Source organism: Dasypus novemcinctus, chromosome 5, assembly GCF_030445035.2.
Source record: "Dasypus novemcinctus isolate mDasNov1 chromosome 5, mDasNov1.1.hap2, whole genome shotgun sequence".
Taxonomy (NCBI): Eukaryota; Metazoa; Chordata; class Mammalia; order Cingulata; family Dasypodidae; genus Dasypus; species Dasypus novemcinctus.
The window spans coordinates 88596279-88623332 of record NC_080677.1 but is presented as its reverse complement, the minus strand read 5'-3'; the positions used below and the strand labels follow the sequence as shown (position 1 = coordinate 88623332).

The 27054-nt window shown below is 34.8% G+C and overlaps 1 protein-coding gene across 1 annotated transcript in view; it reads left to right on the top strand.

The window, feature by feature from the left end:
- The window catches only part of SAMTOR (S-adenosylmethionine sensor upstream of mTORC1), an 83304-nt gene extending 63393 nt beyond the window's left edge, over positions 1-19911 (top strand). The window contains exons 4-5 of the mRNA XM_058297216.2: positions 6431-6545; positions 15024-19911. Coding sequence (XP_058153199.1) covers positions 6431-6545; positions 15024-15653 — 745 coding nt within the window. The 3' untranslated portion in view covers positions 15654-19911. The remainder of the gene's footprint in view (positions 1-6430; positions 6546-15023) is intronic.
- Positions 19912-27054: the final 7143 nt, after the last annotated feature.

Below are 27054 nucleotides of genomic sequence, written 5' to 3'. Positions count from 1 at the left end.
TGGCAAACAATCTTTCCATTCTGCCTACGTTTTGACAGTGAAAGATGCCCTTTGGTTCATTATTATTGGATCTGACAATGCCATAATTATGTCAGTTTTTATCCTGCCTATGGCATATTGAAAAGGGTGCCACTTAGCCCTTTGCCACTGTTAGATACATATTAAAATCTGGCAGAATAGATTTTCATGAAATATAGCCCTTAAGAAAATTTACTAGGTACTATTTTCTTTTTCTTTATACAAGTCTATAAGGAAGACACTATAGTATTATTCCTACTTAGTAACCATAGTAACCACCTTCTATTTCCTTGGGTAATTTATGTCTTGATTATTCTATTAAAACATAAGTCATGGTACTGAAATTAAATTTTCAAGTCCTGGACAAATCAATAAAGAGCTATTTCAGATGATATTTTCTTCCCTCTTTTCTAGGAAAAGTGGTTAGATGCTTATTTTTTTATTTTTTTTTTTAAATTCAAGGTGAGCTTTCAAAGAGTGTTAAAGGCAGAAAGAACAAAAAGTAGTATCGTGGACTTAAATAATACAATGTAGTGAAATCATCAGCTGGACAGCATTTCAAAAGTTATTTTGTAATGAGTTTCCAATATTCTATGGAAAGTGCATACCTTCTTGAAAACATAAACCTTTGTTTAACTGTGGTTTCTGACTTAGGATACTCACCTCAACAACTTCCCCTGTATTCTCCACCACCATTTTCTCTTAGAAAAAAGCCTGCTTATCTCTAGGTCTCAGCTATGGGTTTCCCTTCTCTTCCACCAGTGTTCTTCTCTATCAGGCACTCATTGCTTTCATGTCGCATATTTGTACATGTGTATTCTTCACTGGACTGAATTCTTTGAGTATCAGGACTTCTTTACTCAACTTGATATTTCAAGCTCTTAGCACAAAGGCTATCAGGTAAAATAGGTATTCAATATGTATCAAATCGCAGATATTTAAGCTTTAAAAGCTGTTTTTTTTTATCATTATTAGAAGTACTTGGATATTTTGGTAGAATATTTGAAATACTGTTCAGATAACTAATTTCAAGGCATGAAAATGATTTCTAAGCTAAGGCTGAACAATCTTGATAGGTATATATGTATAATTATAGCTAATATAAACTATCTTTCTCATTGCCTTTTAAAATCTAATTTCTGTTTGTAGAGCTTGAACTTTCAGGTTAATTGACAGCCCCATAGTTGCAGTAGTAATATCCATATCAAAAATTAGAAGATATGACCTGACAAAGAGTTTTTTGTTTTGTTTTGTTTTGTTTTGAATTCTGTGAGTGAAATATACCCTGAAATATGGGTTGGATGCCAAGATACTGAAATTTCCTGATTGTCAACTGCAATGAGGAAGAGTAGTTGAATTGGTACTATTCAGAAAAATCAAGGTAATATTTATACTGTTTAAGCATTTTTTTTTTTTTGTTAAATGAGTTATTCTTGCTTGCTTTGTTTTCCAAGGCAATGTTTTTGAAATCCAAATATCTAACCACCACATTAACTACCTTTTAACTTGCAAATAAGAGGGTTTCCCTCCAGATAAATTGATACTCTGGGAATTTGCATAAGTAGTAGTAACTTTTTTGTTAAATTCTTCATAGAGGGAAACCGTGACTGTTGATTCCATACATAAAAATGGTCTTTTTTATAAAAAAGTAGCTCTTAGAAGATTGATTTACTTTGGCCTATCTGATTACAAATCCTATAATAATTTACTAAGGTTAAATCTGAGAGAGACCAGGATATGCTCTACATAGTGTTAATATAAAAGAATTGTTTATTTCTCTCTTGTAAAACAAGTACAAGCAGTGATTGAAAGGGGGAAATTGGATAACTCAGTTTCATTTTATTCATGTCTGAATAAGGTGTTTTAATTTCTTTAAAGAGAATTTCTAGAATGCCCATATTCCAAAAAAGATATGTGATATACAAAAACAGGTATAATTTTATAATATGAAAAATATTGTGATTGTGGAAAATAAAAAAATAAGATAGAAACAAAGGTGGTTAATATAAACAGTACCTTCTGAGGGTCCCTGTATACTTGTTAGAAGGTACTGAGGGAGGGTTCCTGTATACTTGTTAGAAGCAAGCCACAAATTTATCTCATAATTGACACGGGTTCCCTAGAAAGGAAGTGCTCCATTCCTGCAAAATTAATTTTCTTTCCATTTGACAATTTTTATCTAAGTGTTGTAATTCATTCCTGTTATTATTCATAATGATGCTGAAATCATCTCAAGTTAGTCCTTTAAGCTAAGCTCCTTTAACCTTTTGAAATGTCCCATTAGTTTTTGAGCATTACCTTATTTTCATCTTGTACTTTCTCTGCTTCAGCCCTTAAATAAGCCATTTCCCTAAAAAGTCCAGTTCCTTCTAGTGGAGGAATTGTATTTAGAAACCAAATTCTAGACATTAGGTATACTTACTTCTGCTGGGATGTGAATACAGGGTTCTTTGACTCCTCTCCCACATTCTGCATTTTTATCTCCCAGCAACATCAGTGTATTTTCCCATTTGCTCAGCCCTACAGTACACACAAAATAATTTCAGAATGACTGCATCTGTTGTACTAAGTAAAATTCAGAATTTCTTTGCAGGATTTTGTCCTTATTATGTCACCCATTGGAATTACGAAATTATTCTAGTCAGAACACTGTGTTCAAAATTACTTGGATTATTATTTTTTCCTTTTATGTTTCTTGATATATAGTTAGGTTTATTAGTTTCTCTTTTCAATTTTGTGTTTTCCCCATCCTCATGGATTTAGTTTTATTTTTTGTATATGTAAAACATTAACAACTTTCAAAAGTCAAAACTGCAAAGGAAGATTACTCATATGTCCCATCCCTTCTTTAAACCATCTACCCCATTCCCAAATCATCTCAGGTTTTATTAGTTTCTGGTTTATCCTACCTGGATTTCTTTTCAAAAGTAAGCACATGTGGAAATAACAAAATCACTCAAATCATTCACATAAATCTAATTCTGTGTTTGTTCATTTTTAATATTGGCAGATTTTTAACACACCTTTCTGTCTAGTAGAACAAGCATTCAGTAAATGAGTAAGACCATAAAATATTTGAGTACCATGATTAACAAAGCTGTGCTAATGGACATATATAGTGTACCCAAAAACTGCTGAATGATGTTAGTTTCAACCATACATGGGACACTTTTTGAAAAAGACTTACCAAAGTAAGTCTCAACAGGAATCAAAGGGTTGAAATTATACAGATAATTTAGTACTGTTAAGCTATAAAGTGATACCAAAAATGGCATATAGGAAATACTCAAACTTAGAAATTAGTAAACCACTTAAATAGCCCATGAACTGAAGAGGAAATCATAATGCCAATAATAAAATATTTTGAATTAAATAATAATAAAAACACTTTATATTAAAACTTGTAAATGCAGCTACAGCTATGCTTAGAGGGAAATTTATAGCCTTAAATGCATATATTAGAAAGAAGGAAAATTGAAAACTAATGAACTAAGAAGCCATCTCAAGTTAAAGATAAATCAGCAAATAAGCCTCCCTTTCATCCCTCACCCCCTCCTAGTTTCCCAGGCTACTTTAAGGCAAAAAAAAAAAAATGGTTGTATGGATGGATGAATAGATATATAGGGAAGGAAGAAATGCAGATGTCATTCTTCACAGATTATATAATTATGTACATAGATTAGAATACTTAAAATAGTCTACAGATAAGCAGTTGAAAATAATAGGAATATGGTAAAGTTGTTGGACGCAAAATCAATATGCAGAAATCAATGGCATGTCTAAATAGCAATAAAAAGTAAGATTTTTAAAAAGGTAACAAAGGGGGGAAAAGGTAATATCCAAAAATATGAGATACCAACATATATAACAAGATATGTATGAGACCTTTACAGAGAAAATGATAAAGCTATTCGGAGATTGCAGTTCGCGTTTTTGTTTTTTGAACTTGATAGAGTAATTCTAAAATCTACATGGAAAAACAAAGTGCAAAGAATAAAATGGGAGGACTTGCCTTACCAAAAACCAAGGTATATTACAAAATTATAAGCATTAAAACTATATGGTATTAGCCCAACAGATATAGACCACAAAACAGTACAGCATCCATACACACATTCTTGTACACACATAGATGGCCTTAAGCACCTGCTGTAGGCCAGACACTTTTCTAGGTGCTGAGGATATGGCAGTTAATAAAGCAATCAAAATATTCTAGTGAATTTCATGACTGTGGCTACAGATGGATTAACATATGCAAAATATAGTCATAAATCTAAAGATTGATAAATTTCAGTACCTTAAAGTTAAGAACATGTAGCATTATAGACATCATAAAATGATTGTAGGCGGTGGACTTGGCCCAGTGGTTAGGACGTCCGTCTACAACATGGAGGTCTGCGGTTCAAATCCCGGGCCTCCTTGACCTGTGTGGAGCTGGCCCATGTGCAGCGCTGATGCGCGCAAGGAATGTCCTGCCACGCAGGGGCGTCCCCCATGTAGGGGAGCCCCACGCGCAAGGAGTGTGCCCCATAAGGAGAGCCGCCCAGCGCGAAAGAAAGTGCAGCCTGTCCAGGAATGTCGCCGCGCACATGGAGAGCTGACACAAGATGACGCAACAAAAAGAAACACAGATTCCCGTGCCCCTGACGACAACAGAAGTGGACAAAGAAGACACAGCAAATAGACACAGAGAACAGACAACCAGGGCAGGGGGGAAGGGGAGAGAAATAAATCTTTCAAAAACAAAAAACAAACAAACAAAATGAATGTAAGGACAAGCTGCAAACTGGCTTTTCTTTACCAGTTTTGCAAGTTTTTGAAACACATATAATCCAGGGTCCAGAATACATAAAGAATTATGACTCATTAAGAAAAAGATGTTCACCAGAAATATGAGCAAACGACTTGATCAGGCACCTACCCAAGAAAATAATATCCAGGTGGCCATTAAACATACACAAAGCTATTTCCTGCAATAACTGACACTCCTGTGGAGGTCATAGTCATGATTACTGAGTAAAGTTTATAAAGAAAATGAAAGCCCACCTCATGAAATTGCTATTTATCATACCCTCATAGTTCCTCTTCAGAAGAGTTCTTAAATAAAATAAAATTACCAAAAATCTTTTCTTTAGTTGATTCATATTGTTTTATGGTACTGTACATTGTCATGTACTATATTAAGTATGACCTTTATAGTTGATTTATAATAGTGGTTGTGATTATTTTTACAAAATGTTGAAACATCAAGCTCTATTTTGACGTACAGTGCCTTTTCCAGAAGTTTAATCTACTGTCAGTAGTGTAGCCTTTCTAGTGGACCTAAGGTGTATACTAGCCAAGGTACATGAGAGAGAAGCTGGAGAGGTTCCCCTGCTTTTAGACTCAAGGAATCAAGATTCTATTTATCCAATTATTTTGCACATTTTCTTTTTTTTTTCCCCAGTATGTACTCAGGAATTTTTAAAAGAAAATTATCTTCACATCAATTAAATTGCATATGTCTGAAGTTGACCTACATTCTTAAAATTTTTTTGCTGTTGTTTATTGTCTGAGCATTAGGACTATAGGCTTTAGGACCAGAAAAATCTGTTGTTTTTGCCCATAGACGTATTATTTGCATTGTAAATAAGTTTTGCTACTTTATGAAATAGTAATTTCTTGTTTTATTTCTTTTCCTTCTTTTTTCTGACATGAGGAAGTTTCTTGTACATAATAAACTTTCATGACATAAAAAGTACTATTCTATTTATGCTTTTATCTTTGGTCCTTTTAAATCAAAAGACAAATTAAAGTCCAGAGATGATATTATATTGCATACTAAGAATTGATTTGTGAATGGGTTCTTTCATCTACAGAGATGGTTTTCAAAGTGTAGATTTGAGGTTCTGAGGCTCTTTTAGGGGCTCTGCAGGGGGAAAACTACTTTCATAATACTGTTAAGATGTCATTTGCCTTTTTTACTCTCATTCTTTCATGAGGATGCAGTAAAGTTTTCCAGATACTACATGAAATGTTATATTGCAACAGTTTGAATGCAAAAGCTGATATGAGAATCCATCTATCTTCCATTAAGCCAGACATTTAAAAAGTGTCATTTATATTAGCATGTACAATGGCTTTTATCATTTTTAATGAAGTCATAAAATTTTTAATTTTCATAGTATTTATGAGTAGTCATAAATATTTTTAAATGTTTATATTAATTTCTAATATGGTAACTATTGATAGATATAACCAAGCAAAGGCTCTTTGAGGCCTTGGTAATTTTTAAGTGTTTAAAGAGGTCCTGAGACCAGAATTTTAAGAGTACCACTGATCTGTATGCTCTTTATTATTCTCAAATATTTGATTTTTTTTCCTTTTACTTTATTTTAGTTTGTCTTTCATAAGATAAAATGTCTATTTTTAGGTTACTACAATCCTCAGGAAAGATCAGATTACTTGATGTTGGCAGCTGCTTTAACCCATTTCTGAAGTTTGAAGAATTTCTAACTGTTGGCATAGACATTGTACCTGCTGTAGAGGTATGCATAGTTTTATTTTGTTTTCAGACTTGAATAATTCACATGTATCTTTACAAAGGAAAAACACGTAATTTACATTTCTAAAATAGCAAATATAATTCTTGTGTTCAAGTTGATGAACAATTATTTCTATTCAAAACTAAGTTTATATTCTGTGAAAATTTGTGAACTAATTTAGTTAACTAATAGTCAGATGACCAGCACTTTATTTTCTTTCTTGTTTTGTTCTGTTTTTCAACTAAATGGACAAAATCTGGAATCATTATTATCAAGAAACCTTAGTAGATTACGGAGACTTCCAGTTGTCTGTAGTGTTTAGACTTCTGTTTTTCTTTTTTTTTTTTTTTGATTCATCTTTCTGAAATGTACTGTGATGTAGAACCATTACGTTACGTTGGAAAAGGCAAGGCTTGTGGAGACAGCCAGAACTTTATTAAATTCAAGCTATTTATACTTGAGTAGATGAAATGACTTAACTGCACATAGTTTCCTCCACCTATATTAAAAACTTGTGAAAATAAACATCTACTAAATTTGGCCTGGGAAATTATAGGTCCTCAATAAATGACAGATATGCTTCTCTAGAGAACATCACAGTGAGTTAATTGTGGCACTGCCATTTCAATTCCTTGAACCAGGATCACTTCCTTATCAGCTTAAACATTCCTTTATGATGCCAAGAGTTTGTGTTAAGAATATTTTATGAAAATAGATGACTCCAGAGCAGACAGATTTTTTTATTTCAGAAAAAGAAAATCAGATTTTTCCCAAATGACATAAGTTCATAATGTTTGCCGTTTTATTTTACTTTTGATATTATCTCCAAGCACCAACAAAACAAACACAAAAAAGACCCAGTACAAATTTCATTTTTAATGTTGTAGAAAAAATACAGATTAGAATGTAAGCTCAGTTTCATCTGCATAATGGAGTTAGTAATAGACTGCACCCCATAGAGTTATGGTAATGTTTACTTGAGAGAAAGTATGCAAAGCACATAACACAGTGCTTATTATATAAAATGTGCTCAAGAAATGTTTGCCGTTATTATTGAAAAGTTCCTGCTTGAAGTTTAAACTTTCATATGAATCTTTTCTTTAATTATGTATCATTTTGACTGGCATGACTCTCTAGATTGAATCATTATGAGCAACACTGGGGAAAAAGAATGATAAAACCATTTCTATTTCCTCTTCTTCCTAAAGATAGTCTTTATGTTTGCTCTATAGTAAACCAGCTATTCCTAACTTATCACTTCAGAGAATTCCTGTACCATCAGGGCTATAGTTTTAAAATTCATGGGACTTTCTGCATGAATTTTCTCCCCTTCCCTCCCAAAAGATACTTTAGAGATGACCTATCCCTCAGGGAATGAAGACAGGACACTGTTTGATCTGACTGCAGAATTAAATATTATTTCTTTAATATTAAATGTGTATATATAGGGCTATAAAGTTTCAAATGTATAGTCATTAGGGAAGGCAAAAGAATAGCCATACAGAAGTTCAGGCATTGAATGAGATTTTCACTGTCTAGTGTACTATAATCTGAAAACAAAAAGAAGGGACTTATACTTCTAGCCAAGATGGAGTAAAAGGGACCAGAATTATTGCCTGTTCCCTTGTCTGAAGCAACTGAAAAGTTGAAAAAATACTTGAAACAATAATTTAGAAGACACCGGACGTCAGGCACTGAAAACAGTGACCCCTGAAAAACAAAAAAGTGAGGTGAACCCAGCATATTGCCTTGAGAGAGTTTCCAAGACATGGTGCAGAGGAGGACACAGAATCCAGCTGATGCCTTGAGTTGCAGAAGTGGAGCTGAGAATCCTGGGAGACCAAGGTAACTTGAGTTTATAAGACGGAGTACTGAAGAGGAAGGAACTGCACAAAGGGAACACTTCAGAGATCTGTATGTAAAGTGTTAAGTACTAATCAGCTGGTGTATGAGGAAACTACAACAGACTAGAGAAAGAACCACCTGAAAGGATTAGAGGATACTGTGCCTGGAGCTCACCCAGGCTAGAAGTAGTGCCTTTTGCCATCAGTCAAACTAGAAAACTCAGGGTTAACACAGTCTTACCTTAGTAGTGCAAAATAACTAGTATTGGACTAAACACTGCTCCCATCCTACCTAACACGTCTTAAAAGCAAGATTCAGAAAGATCCTAGTGTCTCCATGTCACTTAACTGCATCCTAGAACAAAGCTTAAGAATATTTATAGCAATACAAAACCTTTCAGTGCCCAAAAAGGTAAAATTCACTATTCTAGCATCCAATAAAAAATTACAAACTATGCAAAGAAGCAGATAAATATGACCTTCAGTGAAAAGATAAATCACCCTATAGAGACCAAAAATGAGGAAACAGAGACATTATAATTATATTCCTTGTCTTCAAAAAGTTACGTGGAAACATGAAAGATGTTTTTTTAAAATCTGACTTCTAGAGATCAATATTATGATGGGGTGATATGAAACATAACCTGGATGGAATTAATAACACATTCGACATTGCAGAAGAAAAGTAATACCAAGGCATAGCAATAGGAACTCTCTAAAATGGAACACAGAAAAGATCTTTTTTTTTTTTTTTTTTTTAAATGAACCAGTGTCATTGAGCAGAGAGACAATTTCAGGAGGTCAGATGTAAGTGTAATTTGAGTCCCCAAAAAGGGGAGGAGTGGAGGTAGTTGGAGAAATAATGACCAAAAGATTTCCAAATTTGTTAATGGCTATAAACCTACATTTCTAAGAATCTCAACAAACCCCAAGCACAAGAGACATGAAGAAAAATTAATACCAAATGTGGCAATTTGGTATTGTTCATGAATTCCAGAAATAGATACGGGATTGTGTTTATAAACTGGTTTGTTTCTTTGAGCATATTAGATTGTATTAAATTGAGAGATTTCACTTTTACTTTATTAAATCAAGATTAGGGCTTTTATTTAACCAAATCTTGAACCTGCCCTGCCCCTGCCCCCCTCCCCCTTGGTGGGCTGTGTAAACGGATGCTCAGTCAAAGATAGGGAAGTAAATACTTGCAGGAAAACACAGAAAGTTGAGTTTATGATGCTGGAGCCCCAGGGAGAGAGCCAGACTGTTCACCTCATAGTTTACAGCTGCCTTGTGGAGCAGTGCAGCTGAGCTTGGAAAGAGACAAACCTCAGGAAGAGAGACTAGCCTTATGCCAGCCTATAACTGAGATCAGAAGAAGCTGGGCCCTTGGAGCCTTAAGAGGAAGAGGAAGGCTGAACCCTCGCAGAGACCAGCAGCCATCTTGCTCCAACATGGGGTAACAGACTTTGGTAAGGGAGGTAAGTTATACTTTATGGCCTTGTGACTAAACTTGTACCCAAATAAATACCCTTTTATAAAAGCCAACAGATTTCTGGTTCTTTGCATTAGCACCCCTTTGGCTGACTAATACACCAAGGTACATCATAATCAAATTCATTAAAACCGGTGATAAATAGAAAGTCTTAAAAGCACACAAAGATGTTTTTTTAAAAAATGTGTTAAAGTACTAAAAAATCAACCAGGAATTCCATACCCAGTGAAAATATCTCTCAAAAATAAAGGCAAAATATGGGAAGCAGATGAGGCTTAGGCAGCTGAGCTCCCACCTACCACATGGGAGGTCCATGGTTCAGTTCTCGGTCTTTTAAAGAAGACAGCAAGCTGGCATGATAGGCAGGCATGGCAAGTTGATGCAACAAGAGACACAAGAAGAAAAACTAATGAGAGACACAGCAAAGCAGGGAGCAGATGTTCCCAGTACCTCCTAAAGAAAACAAGCAAGACAGTGAACAGTGAACTGACACAACAGGTAGTTACAGCAGGCTGACACAACAAAATGATGCAACAAGTGACACAAGAAGAAGAAAATAATGAGAGCACAACAAAGTAGGGAATGGAAGTGGCTCCAGCAAAATTAGGCACCTCTCTCCCACATCAGAGGTCCCAGGTTCAGTTCCTGGTGCCTCCTAAAGACAAAGCACACAGCAAGTACAAACAATAAGGGGATGGTAAGAAATAAATAAATCTTTAAAAAAATAAAGGCAAAATAGAGACAGACGTGAAAGCTAAAGAAATCAGCATCAGCAGACTTGAATTATAAGAAGTCTTAAAAACTCTACACAAGCAAAGAGTTTTTTTCTCATTATTTAAATCTCCTTAAAAATTATTTGATTATTTTAACAAAAATAATAACATAGAATGGGGTTTATAATATATGTAAAATTAAAATTATGACAATAGTACAAAAAATAGAATGGGAGGGATGAAAGTATATATTTTAATATTCTTATACTATACATGAAGTGGGATAATATCACTTGAATGTAGACTATAATAAGGTAAAGAAATATTCCATAAACTCTAAAGCAACCACTAAAATAAAACAGAGTTGTAGCTATAGGCCAACAAAGATGATAAAATGGAATCATAAAAATAGATTGTTAATCCAAAAGATGGCAGAAAAAGAGGAGAAAGGTAACATTGAGCAGATGGTGCTGATAAATAGGAAGATTATAGTTTTATATCAGTCACATCATATATATGTGATTATATACCCTATATACCCCAATTAAAAGATTAAGATTTTTAGATTATATATGCTGCCTGTAAGAACTGCAGTTCAATTTTAAAGACACAAATAGGTTAAAAGTAGAAGAATAGTAGGGGAAAAAAAGCTGCTATATTAAAATCAGACAAAGTAGATTTCAGAGCAAGAATATTACCAGGAATAAAGATGGTCATTTCATAAGGATAGATAATTATTAAGAGTATATAAATTGTATAAATATAATTAAAGAGCATATAAATTGTAAAAATACAATTTTAAAAAATGGGGGGGTGGGGAGTGGGTTATATGGGAACCTCTTATGTTTTTTTAATATAACTTTTGTGTGATCTATTAACTTTAAAAAAAGATAATTAAAAAATAAAATAAAAAGAGTATATAACAATTCTAAAATGCAGCTAATAACATCTTCCAAAATATATGAAACAATAACATAAATAGCAAGGAGAAATAAACATTTATAAAATACATTTGGAGATTTCAATACCCTCCTCTGAATAGTTTACCGAATAAGCAGACACAAAACCAGTAAGCATATAGAAGACTTGAAAATCACTATTGTTTTAGTTTGCTTTGGCCACTGTAACAAAATACCACAAACTAAGCTGCTTAAAGCAATAGAAATTTATTGTCTCAAAATTCTGGGAGCTAGAAGGCCATGCTTCCTTTAACTCTGTAGGGAAGAATATGTCCCATGCCTTACTGCTGGCTTCTGGCAGTGGCTTCTGGCAATTCCTGCATTCTGTGCCTCAGTTGTCACATGGTGTTTTCTTCTCTGTGAAGAAAACACCTCTTCTTTTAAGGGTACCAGTCATATTGGATTAAGGGCCCACCGTGATCCACTAGAACCTCATTTTAACTTGCTAATTCCATCTGTAATGACCTTATTTCCAAAATGGTCACATTCTGAGGTATTGGAGAGAAGGACTCTTTTTGGGGGACAGTCCAGTCCATAACAACTGTTAATTAACTTAACCTAATGAACATTTATAGAGCATTTCAACAACAGTAGCACACTATCCATTCTTTTCAAGTGCAAATGGAATGTTTACTAAGACAGATGATAATCTGGACCATAAAACAAGTCTCAACGGATTTGAAAGGATTCAAATCATGCAATCAGTATAAAATTAAACTAGACAGAAACCACCTCTGGAAAATCTCCAAATATTTGAAAACTAAATAGCATGCTTCTACATAATCTACTGTCAAAGAAGGACTCACAAGGAGCAAATTTTGAAATGAAGATAAATAAAAACATAAGATAGCAAAATATGTGGAATGTCATAAAGTAATGCTAAGGGGAAATATTATATCACTCAACACCTTTATTAGAAAAGAAGAAAGGTCTCAAAGCAATGACATCAACTCTTCAACTAGGACAAAAAAAAAAAGAGCGTATTAAATCCAAGGTACAAGAAAGGAAGTAATAAATACCAGGCTCGAAATCAGTGAAATAAAAAGCAAAAACAGTAGACAAAATAGATGATTTCAAGAGTTATTATAATATAATACAGTGTAATTATACAGTAGTCAAAACAGTGTGCTGTTAGTGCTAAGAGAGAGAAATATATCAATGGAATAAAATAAAGCATTCACAAATAGGCCTAAATTATAGACCAACTTGGGAAAGCAATTCAGTGGAGAAAGGATAGTATATCAACTAATGGTGTTGGGACAATTGGATAACCATATACAAAAGAAAAAAAAACTTCAGTCCATACCTCACACCATTTACAAAAAATGAACTTAAATGGATCTTACCTAAATGTGAAACATAAAAGTATAAAACATCTAAAAGAATAACCTTGAAGAATAAGCAAGAATAATCATTGATGTTTTGGGATACCATTCAGCAATAAAAATGAGTGAACTATTAATATGTGCAAAAATTTGTTATTTTGGTTTAGGCAAAGGTTTCTTAGAACCACAAAAGCAAGATCCATGGAAAAACAAATTAATATATTGGGCTTCATCAAAATTAAAAACTTCTGCTTTTTAAAGGATACTTGTTAAGAGAATGAAAAGCCACAGGCTGAGAAAAAATTTTTGCAAGTTGTAGATCTGAAAAAGGACTTGTATCTAGAATAAATAATGAGCTCTCTAAAAAATAGTAAGAAAGCAAACAACTCAATTGTTTTTTTAAAGTGGGCAAAAGATCTGGACACTTTACCAAAGAAGGTATTCAGATAGCAAACAAGTAGATGAAAAGAAGATGAATATCACTACTCATTTAGAAAAATGCCAATTAAAACCACTAGGAGCTATCACTACTCACCTAAAATTTTAAAAACTGTTCATACCTTGTTGGTAAGGATTTGGAGGAACTATAACTCACATATGCTCTTAGGGGGCAGGAGATATAAAACTTTTGAAAACAGTTTGGGAGTTTCTTCACAGTTAAACATATACCTACTCTATAATCTAGCCACACCTCTCCTGGCTATTTACTGAAGGGAAAGAAAAGCATGTCCATTAAAAGACTTGAACAGAAATATTCATAGCAGCTTGATTTGTAAACTAGAAATAACCCAGATGTCCATCAATGAGCATATTGATAAACAAAACTTTGGTATAGTCCTTCATACACTGGGATGCTATTCAGCAATAAAAAGGAGTGAACTATTAACATATGCAAAAGAAATAATGACTTTCAAAACATATATGCTGAGTGGAAGAAGCCAGACATGAAGAGTACATCTGTGTGATTCCATTTATATAAAATTGTGGGAAATACAAACTGATCTCTAGTGGTAGAAATCAGATCAATGGTTCCCTGGCGGTAGAGGTAGAGAAGGGGAGGGCAAGAGGAAGGGGTTTTAAAGATACACAAAGACACTTTTGGAGGGTGTTGGAGCTTTCATTATCTTCATGGTGGCAATGGTTTCACAAGTGTATAAATGTCACAACTTCCTAAAAGTACACTTTAAATATGTGCAGAGTTTGTATATCATATCACTTATACCTTACTAAGTTGTTTATTTTAAAAAGCAGAGTGAAGGGAAGAAGAAAAACAAGAATTCTTTCCTGATAATAAAAAAAAAAAAAAAAACATTACATATCACTTTTATCCAGATGAATATGTGACCAGTTTTCCTACCAACTAACAAGAGTAAGGGAGTAAGGATGACTAATTTTTATCCTATTTTAAAACTGCCTTCTAATTCTGAATCATTGCCATAAAGTTTTAATATTCAGCAAATTATGCAATATTGTTTATTCCTTTAGTTGTAGTGGTTCCCATGAGCATATGATTATGTTAATTAAATTTAATATATAGTTTCTTTCAAACGAGGGATTAACTTTTTAATAAAAGTAATACTAAAATTACTTTTTAGAAAATGGTTAAGGTTAATGGTTTAAAAAACCTTTTTCATGACTTTTCAAAGGTTTGGCATCTTTCTGCTTGTACAGATTGTATAATGTTCCTTTCATTATCCTCTTTGACTTTGATTCATCTCAATTTTTTGTTTTACTTGCTTTATAGACTTTACATAGCCTTTCTTTGGTACTGAAAATGATGACCTGAATATAGATATGACTGAGTTTCTAAATAACTATCATTCCTGTAAATGCCAAATTAAATTTCAAATAAACCCTTATAATTTTTTAAAAAGATATGCTTAAAATATTTTCTAATTTCAAATTGTGGGAAGAAATATATATATTATCTTAATGATGAAGATAAATTTTCTGGTGTTCATTGCTCTTTGAGATTTTTGTGAGTAAAACTTTTGGTTGAGTAAGTCTGTGTAAACAATTTAAAAGGGTAAGATGCATAATCTAAATTGGAATTATGTGAAAATGTTGTGAAATAATCTGTAATATGTATTTAATAAATTGGAAGTAATCTTGAAGTTCCTAAAATGCTTTGTTTTTCCCTTTTTTTAGAGTGTTTATAAGTGTGATTTCCTGAACTTGCAGCTTCAGCAACCACTCCAGCTTGCACAGGATGCTATAGATGCCTTTTTGAAGCAACTGAAAAACCCTATTGATTCTCTTCCTGGAGAGCTTTTCCATGTGGTTGTTTTCTCTCTCCTTCTTTCTTATTTTCCATCACCTTACCAGCGATGGATTTGTTGCAAGAAAGCCCATGAATTGTTAGTATTGAATGGTTTATTACTTATCATCACGCCTGATTCCTCCCATCAGAACCGTCATGCTATGATGATGAAAAGCTGGAAGATTGCTATAGAGTCCCTGGGCTTTAAGCGTTTCAAGTATTCAAAATTTTCACATATGCATCTGATGGCATTTAGGAAAATCTCCCTTAAAACCACAAGTGACTTAGTTAGTAGGAACTACCCAGGAATGTTATATATTCCTCAAGATTTCAACAGTATAGAAGATGAGGAATATTCTAACCCTTCCTGCTATGTTCGATCAGATATGGAAGATGAACAGCTAGCATATGGTTTCACAGAACTCCCCGATGCTCCATATGACTCAGATTCTGGAGAAAGTCAAGCTAGCTCTATTCCTTTCTATGAGCTAGAGGATCCTATATTACTTTTAAGTTAATATAACAACAAAAGGTCCTTCCTTTCTGTCCAGGCTCCCAAACTAATTGCTTAGACTAATCGGAAATACTAACATGAGCTCCGTACTTAAAACCTAGTTTGCAGAGAAGAATTGCAAAGGTTTACAGAGTTGCTATTTTTTTCTACTTCTGGATTTTAAATTTTATTCTTATATAGAAAGCTTAAAGTTTCATGCAGAGTAACACCTGTCATAGCAGAAACAACTTAATTTAGCATTTAGCACTAAGATCATAGAAAGGTACCTTTTTCTCTTCAGTACTGTGTGAAAAATGAAGCATAATTTGCTTTGTGTTTTCCTTTTCTTCAACTCTTCAATGTTGACTTTAACCATTGCAATGGGAAACTTTAAGATATGTAGAAAGCTGTAGATTGCACTTTGATGATTCACAAGTTAAACGTAATACAGAGATAGAGTGGTTTAGTTGTTTGGTGATGCACTTATTTTTTCATTTGTCTAACTAATGAAAGCCATTTTCTATTCATTTCTGTCTGATGATCCAATATTTCCTGAACTTTTTGGAAATGGTGATAATTCTTTTCTTTTTTCTATAAAGAGCTCATTTGGCAGCATCAGACATTGGGGAAACAGTTACCCCCAAAGTATGTATTCTGATTTTATTAGCACAGTTCAGTAAACACCACTACCAAAGTAGTAGTTTCATAACTTTCATGTTGATTTTGGCCTTGGTGTTAAGTATATTTATCTGTTAGAGTTCACATTTCCTTTTTTTTAAATTTAGGTTTAATTTCAAAAATTTCTATTTAAGCAAAGAACAATATAGAACTCAATACAGACCTAAAATACCTTTGTGAAAAGGTTTGCACTTGTAAAAGAGCTTATGTTCTATTTGGACCAACTTTGATAGGGTCCTCACCTTTCTGTTAAGGAGGTGCTGCACTACAAGTCTGGAATTATATAAAAACAAGTTTTAACCCTCTGTTGGTAATCTTATAAAATGGTTTTAGCCTTTCAATATTCTAATTTCTATCTACATTCTAGCAGAAAATTTTCTTTGAATATATAAATCATTAGTTGGCTGTGGGAATTTTCCCTTTCCGCATTGATAAATGCCTTTCCATGTTTCTGAATCAGAAGCAAATGATTAAGGAGAAATACATGTCCAAACAAGACAAGATTAGTTTAAATAGCTAAAAAACATTGAGTCCACATTGTCTTGTAGCCAGCAATTGTCATGTAAACTATCATTTTTAAGAGTGCCACTGTGTGGATTTTTTTTTCAAGTGGTTATTACATTAAAATTACCTCATACTGAGGTTTTTGCACTGAAATATCACAGTTTCGGATTTCATGGTTTGTGTGTGTGTGCGTGTTTGTATGTTTAAAGGAAACTTGGATTTTCAATAGTTGATCCTAAATTTCATAAACTGCACTTCTTTACTCTTGTAAAACTGATGTTTTTGTGCTTATTGTGAATTGCTGTAGTTAACTTTGAATATCAAACTTTATTTAGAAATACAAAATTTATCCTTTAAGATATAAACAGTTGAGTGTGTGTACAGAATATTTCAGAATAAATTTCATATGCCAAATTGACACAAGTACCAAGATTTTAATTAACCTAAAAAGTCATTCGACTAAATGTAGTAAATATTGATTGCTCAAATGTGCCAGAAGCAACTTGAAATTTTTCATTTACTTTCAATAGCATAAGATTCCTTAATAATCAGGATTGACTTTCTTTCCAGTTAAGTACTACAGGATCATGTGTTGCAGCTTCCCCAAAAGAAAAAAGGCACTATGTTCAGGATTACACAGAACTGTGTTTTAGTAGTAACTCTCTTACCATACTGTTTATTTTTTTTTGATTGGCTAAATGCAACCTTAACAAAGAAAACAATATACCAAATGAAAGTGCTTTGAAAATAAATGAAAACAGTGATTTTGAGAGCCTAGTATAAGTATGACCTTGGAGTCAGCCTTTGTGTTACAACTAAAATGTTGGTGCTATAAATTCTTCTGATTGTTTACAGATGTTGAGTCTGCTTATGCTCCAAAGTATGCATGATGTATTTTAAACAGTACTTTAAAGAAAAATCTCTTTATAAAGCCTACTTCCACTTAATATAAATTTGTTTGAATTTATAAATATCATTTGTTACTGTAAATTCAGCTTATTCAAATTACCTTGGCATGGGATTTAAACCAATGCATATTCCACCAAAGCCAATTCAGTCTATAAGAGTTGAAATATAAGCAGTTGTGTGGCATCGTGCCAGATTATATATGTAATGACATGAGACGTTAATAGGGTCTTCTAACACTGCATAGGTACTCTTAAGAATGACTTAATTTGGATATAAAGAAGTTAAGGGGCCTCCTGTTCCATTCACGGCAGGATTTGCCAATAGAATTTGGAGTTTCAGAATCAAATGATTATCATTTAGTTGGATTCTTCAGGATCATGACTAGATCAAGTGGTTTATACCAGTTGCCAAGTGGTGGGAGGTCACATACCAGAAAATGTATATTTGTGTTTGTTGTATTTTTTCACATTTTGTGAACAAAGCACATTTATTAAAAATTTTAAATTTTCTAATCTTTGTCTATTGCTTGTAAAGTGAATATTTTGTGGTCTTTGGCATATCTCACTAAGTGATTTCAGAATTGACAAGCAATTTTGAAGTTGAATGAATTTTAGAGTTTTTTAACTGGGTTTCATCTAGTCAAATCCCTAATTTCATAAATTCAGTCATTAAGGTCTGGAGATTTCAAGTGACATCCCAGTTGCTATGAATTGTTATGCTTTTTATGGCAGAACCCAGACCACAGCATAAATTCTAGTTCATTGTAAGTCAGCCATGACATACTTCTCTGCATCTGAAAGTTAGTTGTATCAGAAATAATTTAGTTAAGTATGTCATTTCTTTTAGAGCAGCAAATGGCTCTCTCATTATGTGAAAGTTTTTTATTCATTGAACAAATGTTTGAATTCTGTGTTCTGCAATATGCTGGGGAAACAGCAGGGATCGGGATGATCACAGTTCCCAGTTTCTGTGGAATTTATGATCTAAATGGAGAAGACAGGCATTCTTGATATAGTTAATTCATGTCTCTAGGAATTAAATTGCCTACTGATCCTTGGCTTTGTGCTTGATTAAATCCCTTAATTTGTTTCCCTAAAACAGGACAAAGCCTAAAAAGCTTTAAACTTAAAAAAATATTTAGCAAATTACTAACACATTGTGGATAAGAGAGATGTATTGTTCTCAAAATGTAAAAGGTGAATTATTTTGAATTTTATTTTCAGCCATTACACTTTGCTAAATTACCAGCTACCTGTTCAGCTTCTTGCAATAATATAAAACACTCCTTATTAATGTCAGTACTCATTACTAATCAAAAATGATTGAGAACTCTTGTGTATCAAAGATTTTCACATCTCAGACTGAGCCCAGCAGTTGTATCAAAGGTAGCACCTATTTCTATGGTTTTTTTAAATTAAAGTAAAATATCTAGTAAGATCTAGGCTGTAGGTATCGACTGCAGAAATGTTTCTTGCATTTATCCTTAATAATTAGAAAGCTGTACAACAAATATAAATTTGTTAGTCTTGTTGGATTAGAAAGTCCATATGAAAATCTTAAAAATAGTAGAGTGCATTGCTCAAAAGGCAAAACAGTGTTTAAATAGTACTTCTTAGGTCCAGTCCTGTTTGAGACTAATGGAAGAAAAACCAGGAAAATATATTTGCATCATTTGTTGTATATATGTCATGTGTACTGAAAGCAGTCAAAACCTAGTATAGGCATACCTTGGAGATATTGCAGTTTCAGTTCCAGACTACCGCAATAACATGAATATCACAGTAAAGTGAGTGACATTAATTTTTTGGTTTCCTATTGCATGTAAAAGTTACGTTTACACTATACTGTAATTAAGTGTGCAATAACATTATGTACAAAATGTACATACCTGTTATATGAGGGTTTGTTAGGCTTTCACAAGTAAATCAATCTGTCTCTGGTTCCCTTCTATGGTTAATGAAATACTGATGTTTTCCACTTCTTTATGAGTAACCATTACATTCATATAATTCTTCTGTTCTTAACACTGAGTAAAACATTAGAATCTCTTGGAATGCTTTAAAAACAATCTGTTCAAATTCCCTCAGTTTTTACCTACTGTCCTTTTTCTGTTCAAAATGCTGCCTATGATACCACAAAAATAATAAAAGTTACTCTTTCCTTTCTCCTAAATAAAATTGTACATACCATAATTTAGAAGTACTTTATTGCTACAAAGTGCTAACCATCATCTGAGCTTTCAGTGAGTCATAATCTTTGCAGTCATGGAGGGTCTTTGCCATGATATTGATGGTTGCTGATCAAGGTGGTGGTTGCTGAAGGTTGGGTGGCTGTGGCAATTTCTGATAATAAGACAAAAATTAGGTTTGCCACACCAATTGATTCTTCGTTTCATGAAAGATTTCTCTGTAGCATGTGGTGCTGTTTGATAGCATTTTACCCACAGTAGAAATTCTTTCAGAATTGGAATCAGCCTTCTCAATCCCTAATGCTGTTTTATCAACTAAGCTTATGTAATATTCTAAATCATTTGTTGTCATTTTAACAGTATTCGTAGCTTCTTCACCAGGAGTAGATTCTATCTCAAGAAAACACTTGCATCAAGAAAAGAGTTTCATCCATAAGCAACTCTTCATTAAAGTTTTACCATGAGATTCTGACGATTCAGTCACATCATCAGGCTCCACTTCTAATTCTAGTTCTCTTGCTATTTCCACCACATCTGCAGTTATTGCCTCTACTGAGGTCTTTAACCCCTCAAAGTTATCCACGAGAGTTTGAATCAACTTCTTTCAAACTCTATTAATATTGATATTTTTACATCCTCTCATGAATCATGAATGTTCTTAATGATATCTAGAATGGTGAATCCTTTCCTGAAGGTTTTCAATTGACTTTGCCCAGATCCTTCAGTGGAATCACCATGGCTATAGCCTTATGAAATGTATTCTTCAATAAGATTTTAAAGTCAAAATGACTCCTTGATGCATGGGCTGCAGAATTTGATGTGTTAACAGGCATGAAAATGACAGTCTTGTACATCTCCATCAGAATGCTTGGGTGGCCAGGTGCATTATCAGTGAGCAGTAATATTTTGAAAGGAATTTTTTTTTCCTGAGCTGAAGTTCTCAATACCGGTCTTAAAATATTCAGTAAACTATGTCATAAGCAAATGTGCTGCCATCCAGGCTTTGTTCTATTCATAGAACATAGAGTAGATTTAGTGTATGTCTTAAGGGCCTTGAATTTTCAGCATTGGCTCCCCCCGTCCTACCCGGTCCCAGTTGTCTGTTCTCTATTTGCTGGGTCTGCTTTGTCCACTTCTGTTGTCAGCAGCACAGGAATCTTTCTTTTCATTGCGTCATCTTGTGTCAGCTCTCCGTGTGTGCGGCGCCATTCCTGGGCAGGCTGCACTTTCACTCTGGAGGGCTCTCCTTATGGGGCGAACTCCTTGCACGTGGGGTTCCCTTACACGGGGGACACCCCTGCGTGGCAGGGCACTCCTTGCGCACATCAGCACTGCACATGGGCCAGCTCCACACAGGTCAAGGAGGGCCAGGGTTTGAACCGCGGACCTCCCATGTGATAGACGGATGCCCTAACCACGGGGCCAAATCCGCTGCCTGGCTTTAATTTAAAATCAGCAGCAGCAATAGCCCATAACAAGAGTCAGCCTGTCCTGTGAAGCTTTGAAGCCAGGCATTGATTTCTCTAAATATGAAAGTCTTAGATGGCATCTTCCAATAGAAAGCTGTTCCATCTGCATTGAAAATCTGTTTAATATAGCCACCTTCTTCAGTGATCTTAGGATAACTTGCTACAGCTTCTACATCAACACTGCTTCACCTTTTACTTTTATATCAGAGATCACTTCTTTCCTTAAGCCTCATGATTCTACAGCTTCCTTGCCTATCTCAGCCTTCACAGAATTGAAGAGAGTTAAAGCCTTGTTCTGGATTAGGCTTTGGCTTAAGGGAATGTTGTGATTGGTTTTACTACTTATGTGTTCACTGGAATTGCACTTTTTAATTTCCTTCACAAACCTTTACTTTGTAGTCACAACTTGGCTAGCTCTTTAGCACAAGAGGCCTGCCTCAGCTTTTGACATGCCTTCCTAAATAAGCTTAATAATTTCTGTCTTTTAATTTAAAGTGAGAAGTATGCAACTCTTCCTTTTACTTGAACACTTAAAGATCATTGCAAGTTTATTAATTGTCCTAATTTCAATATTGTGTGTCAGGGAATAGGGAGACCCAAGGAGAGGAGAGAAATGGGGACGGCCCATTGGTGAAACAGAACACATTTATCAATTAAGTTTGCTGTCTTCCATGGACATGGTTTGTGGCACCCCAAAACAATTACAAAAGTAACATCAGACATCACTGATCACTATAACATAGTAATGAAAAAGTTTGAAATATTGTGAGAATTACCAAAATGTGACTCAGAGACAAAGTAAGCATATGCTGTTGGAAAACTGGCACCAATAAGACTTGCTCAATGCAGGATTGCCACAAACCCTCAATTTGTAAAAAATAAAAAAATAAACAATAAAGCAAAGTGCAATAAAACAAAGTATAAATCATTCAGTAGTGTAATTAGCCCTTTGAGCTGGTGTAGGAATCAGATATCTAGAAGAATATGATTTGTAGTTAGATATTCTGTATGAGTCTTACAGAATCCATATTTACATTTCTAGACCTACAAATCTTTTTTGCAGTTAACTTATGCCACTCTTTAGCTATACCCATTGCCTTCTACAGAGAAGAAAGAATATAAACATGGAAATAACCAGCATTTAATTCTCCCTCAAATTCCAGTTCTATAACACATCTCAGTTTGGATATGAGAGTTTTTAGGGACAGGCTAAAATACGAAGAACAAAGCAAAAACAATCACAGATTCTGAATTGCCACAGGGCTTATCATTAGTAAAAGCGATAACATTTTTACCAAGCCAGACATAGATGATACTTTCCTTGGAAATAAGAGCCTGCCTGCATGCTTGAAAGATGTTTAGAAAATAATCTGCGGGAAGCAGACTTGGCCCAGTGGTTAGGGCGTCTGCCTACCACATGGGAGGTCCGCGGTTCAAACCCCGGGCTTCCTTGACCCGTGTGGAGCTGGCCCTTGCGCAGTGCTGATGCATGCAAGGAGGGCCATGCCAGGCAGGGGTGTCCCCCACGTAGGGGAACCCCACGCACAAGGAGTGCGTCCCGTAAAGAGAGCCCCCCAGCGTGAAAGAAAGTGCAGCCTGCCCAGGAATGGTGCCGCACACACGGAGAGCTGACGAAGCAAGATGACGCAACAAAAAGAAACACAGATTCCTGTGCTGCTGACGACAGCTGAAGTGGACAAAGAAGAACACCCCGCAAATAGATGACAGAGAACAGACACTGGGGTGGGGCGGGGGAAAAGGGGGTGGTGAGAAATAAAATAAATATTTAAAAATAAAGAAAATCTGAGAGAAAGTGGGACGAAGTTCTTAACTGTGAAAGGATCTTTATGTTCTTTACCCCACTGAAGCATTAGCACACTGAAGTATTGGAGTGCAGATTACTGTGGAAACAGTAGGATCCTGGGGATTTAAAAGTAAGATGATACATTTCGATAGGAAAGGTGATGGTCTGGAGCTTGTGAGACAAATAGTATCTGAGTAGGGGAACCCTGTTGGCATGGAGAATGGTGTCAGTTGGAATGAGGAAATACAGAATGGGAATTAGAATGTCACAAGCCATCTCTTCGGTATTACTTGTGGCTGACTCCCTTTGGATACATGCTAAAGTGCTACCATCAATTTTATACCTCAAAAAAGTTCAAAAAAGACCTTTATAATAAATTGAGCAAATGTTTTCCTCCCTAAAATTTCTCAAGGGTAAGGAAGCATCAGTATTTTTACATCACTGGAGTAAAGATAGCATTGTAGATATAGTACATAGTAAAGTTTCTGTAGATTAATTCACTTTCACAGAATGTGAAGCAAGAAATTCAGAAGTGAGCAAGCACAGATCTGTGACAGATCATTTTAGATAGTATATAGTATTAATTATGACATATACTTGGAATTGTTTTTGAATAATGATGAGTTTTCACTGATCTACTAGGCCTGAGGGCTATTTGTGAAATAGCTTGCTTGAGTTAGGGACGCAGTCTGTGGCAACAAATAAAGCAAAGTTAACTACTTTTCCACCATTCAGTCAATACTGATTCACTAGTTGAAGCTTAAATTCTGCTCTGTTACATCAGATTAGGTACAATACGGAATAGATGGCTTTTTTGCTCTGCTCTGCTCTACTCTGCTCTGCTCTTCAGGAGTTGACAATGTAGTTAAGTTTTTTAAAAAAAAAATACTTTAGCTTTAATTCAAGGCAATGAATAAAAACAACATTGCAGAATATGAATGGTGCATATTCTTGCACTATCATATGGTGGTACATATCAAATCTGTTCTCTTGACCCTTTTGGCACACTCTTCATAACCAATCTAAATGCAATTTATTTAAATATGAGTACCCATCATTACTGAAATGTGGAAAGTAAAAATAATTTTGCCTCTCCCTACCTCTCTAATTTATCACTCTCTCCTTTACCTTCTATGTAAGATCCTAGGAAGCGGCAAGTCCATTCCCACTTTTACAGTAGTCAGTGCCTTTACCTAGAATTTTCCCCCTTTGATCTGCATGGCTGGTTCCTTTTTGTCAGATCAGATCTCATTTTAAATGTTACCCCAAAGGTGTGATAGTCCACACAATTGAAAGTTATTCTCTTCACATCATCTTTGTTAAAGTCTCTACATAGCTCTAATTATCTGCTGTTTATCTTTGTCTTTGCTTGTGTATGTATATGTGTAGGGACCTCCTTTATCCTATTGTGTATCTTCAGCTTAGAAAAGTGCTTTGCACATAGCAAATGGTTGATAAATATTTGCAAATGACTTGCTTTTGCCTTATAAAATGAAATAGGTGATGCAGGACCATGGCTGGTACTTAGTTTTTTAATCTTTCGGTGTCTGGTTCCACTTTATATTAATTAGTTTATTACTTCATCGTCCCAGAATTAAGGTATAGTTCAATTTATACTTTGTAAAAGTCTGAAATGGTCAGTATAAAATGAAGTTTATATCAATCCTAAGTGCTGTGGAGCCAGATAATTTTTTTTATCCTTTCTGCCTACCTCGCCCACTTCAATTTCTTGTATCAGAATCTCAGGTTCTACTTTGTTACCACAGTTCTGTCAGTTCTACCCGGTCCCTGCCTCCCTCAGCCTACCAATAAAAGAATTTAAGTTTGTAAATCCTCATTAGCTTTAATATCTTTAAAAGGAAGATTTAGCTAACTGTACTCTTCACATCCAACAAGAGAGGCAGTGCTCTAGCAGTTTCATAACCCATGTAAAGGATACATTATTCCAACTTCTTTCCCCTGGCTTTGCATCCAGACAAGTTTCCACCACTAAATGCCATGAGATCTTGGGCAAATTTCTTCCCTGAACCTGTTTCCTAATACACAAAAATCGCTTTGCAGGGATATTCATAGGTTTAAAATTATTTCCATAAGCAAGAGGCACAATCTTGTCACAAGGTAGGGATATAACGCACGAGACTATTACTTATTTTAGCAAGTTGTCTTTAACAGCCCTGTGCCTTTTCTGTCTTCCCATACACATTGACCATTTCATCCCCACTATCACCACCCAATTCAAATTCTCTTTGATAGCCATTTCTTAGAACCATTCTGAGCACATTAAGCAGTGTTTTCTTATCTTCAGTTTTTCTCCCCTTTGAATTCCCAGAAAATGATGTAAAAGATATCCAGTTCACTGCAACCTACCCTGCAAGATTTCAGTCAAAACTACAAAACAAAATCTCAAAACAAGATTGTCTTATTTCTTTAAAATATAAATTCATAGAGGCAGGAAACCACTTTTTCAGTATTTTTGATACTACTATCTAATTATTAAGCCTAAAGGAGGCTTCGTGAATATAAAGGATGGAACTTAATATGAATTAGGAAAATCAATTTTATTTGCAAGTAGGAATGGATGAGGGATAATACAATATTAGTAGAAAGAAAACCCTTGAAATATACTACAGTTTCTAAAGTACTGACTTCTCCAGCTGTACTAAAGCACACCTAATGTTGCTTTTATCATTTTCCAAGGTATTCAAATGCAGCCTAACCCAGGGAGAGTACTTGTCCTGTAGCCACTGACTAAAGTTATTTATGGCCTAATAGTGGCCTTGTACACAAGAACAGACGGGAGACTTGGTATCCCCTTTTGGCCTAACAACAGCTTACAAAATAACAATAGGGGCAACAAAAAAAAATATTTTTTAAAAATACCATTCAGCTCTAAATAAAGTCCTTACAATAATCATTGCAAAAAAGAAAGAAAAAATAGTCATTGTACTATCATTGCTAAAATAATAAGTCAATAGTAGAATAATAATAAGTCTACTTTAGTCCATTGTTCATTCCCCAATCTTGAGGATGGTAATGCCCACCCTGCTCCTAATTGAGAGGGGGCTTAGGTCTCATGGAGAAGATGGATGGAGCTATCTTGCTTGCAATTGCAAACACACTCTGTTCCTTGGGATGGGCACTGTCCATCATCAACTCCTTGTTAGTTGTTCTGGATGAGTCCAATGAACTGGAGAGTAGGTGTTGCAACTCTGCTGAAATTCAGGGCTCAACTGGCACATGGACAGACCAAAGATTTAAGTCTCTGGGACATATATTTATCAAGTATAGTGCTAATTATAGGTTCAAATAAAAGGGGCAGAAATGTCATGTGCAGAGAACACACATGTTAACACTGGGACCATAAATTCCAAATTAAGGCCCACTGACAGAGTGCAGAATTCCTGAGCTGTCTACCTTATTTATAGTTTCTGGATATCGCTAGATCCCTCAGGAGCCCTGCTATTTGAGGCACTGTTTACCATGGCAGTCAATGAGATCCTGCATAAGTGTAGCCTCTGGAATGACCTCCCGGGTCACTTTGAAATCTCTTAGCCATAAAAACTCATCTGTATTTACATTTCCCCCTTTTGGTCAAGGTCTTTTTCCAGATACATTGCTAGTTGGTGCTTGGTAATAACCCCTCAGATGCCAGGGAGTCTCATCCCTGGGAGTCATGCCCCATGCTAGGAGAAAGGATATGTGTTTATATGCTGAGTTTGGCTTAAAGAGAGGTCACATTTGAGCAACAAGGTTTTCAGGAGGTTACTCTTAGGCAGTATATAATAGGCTAAGTTTCAATTTCATAAGAAATGGTTCATAAGCACAATTATCAATATCAAGGGCTTTCCTTCACTAGGCACTGCCCTTGTACTCA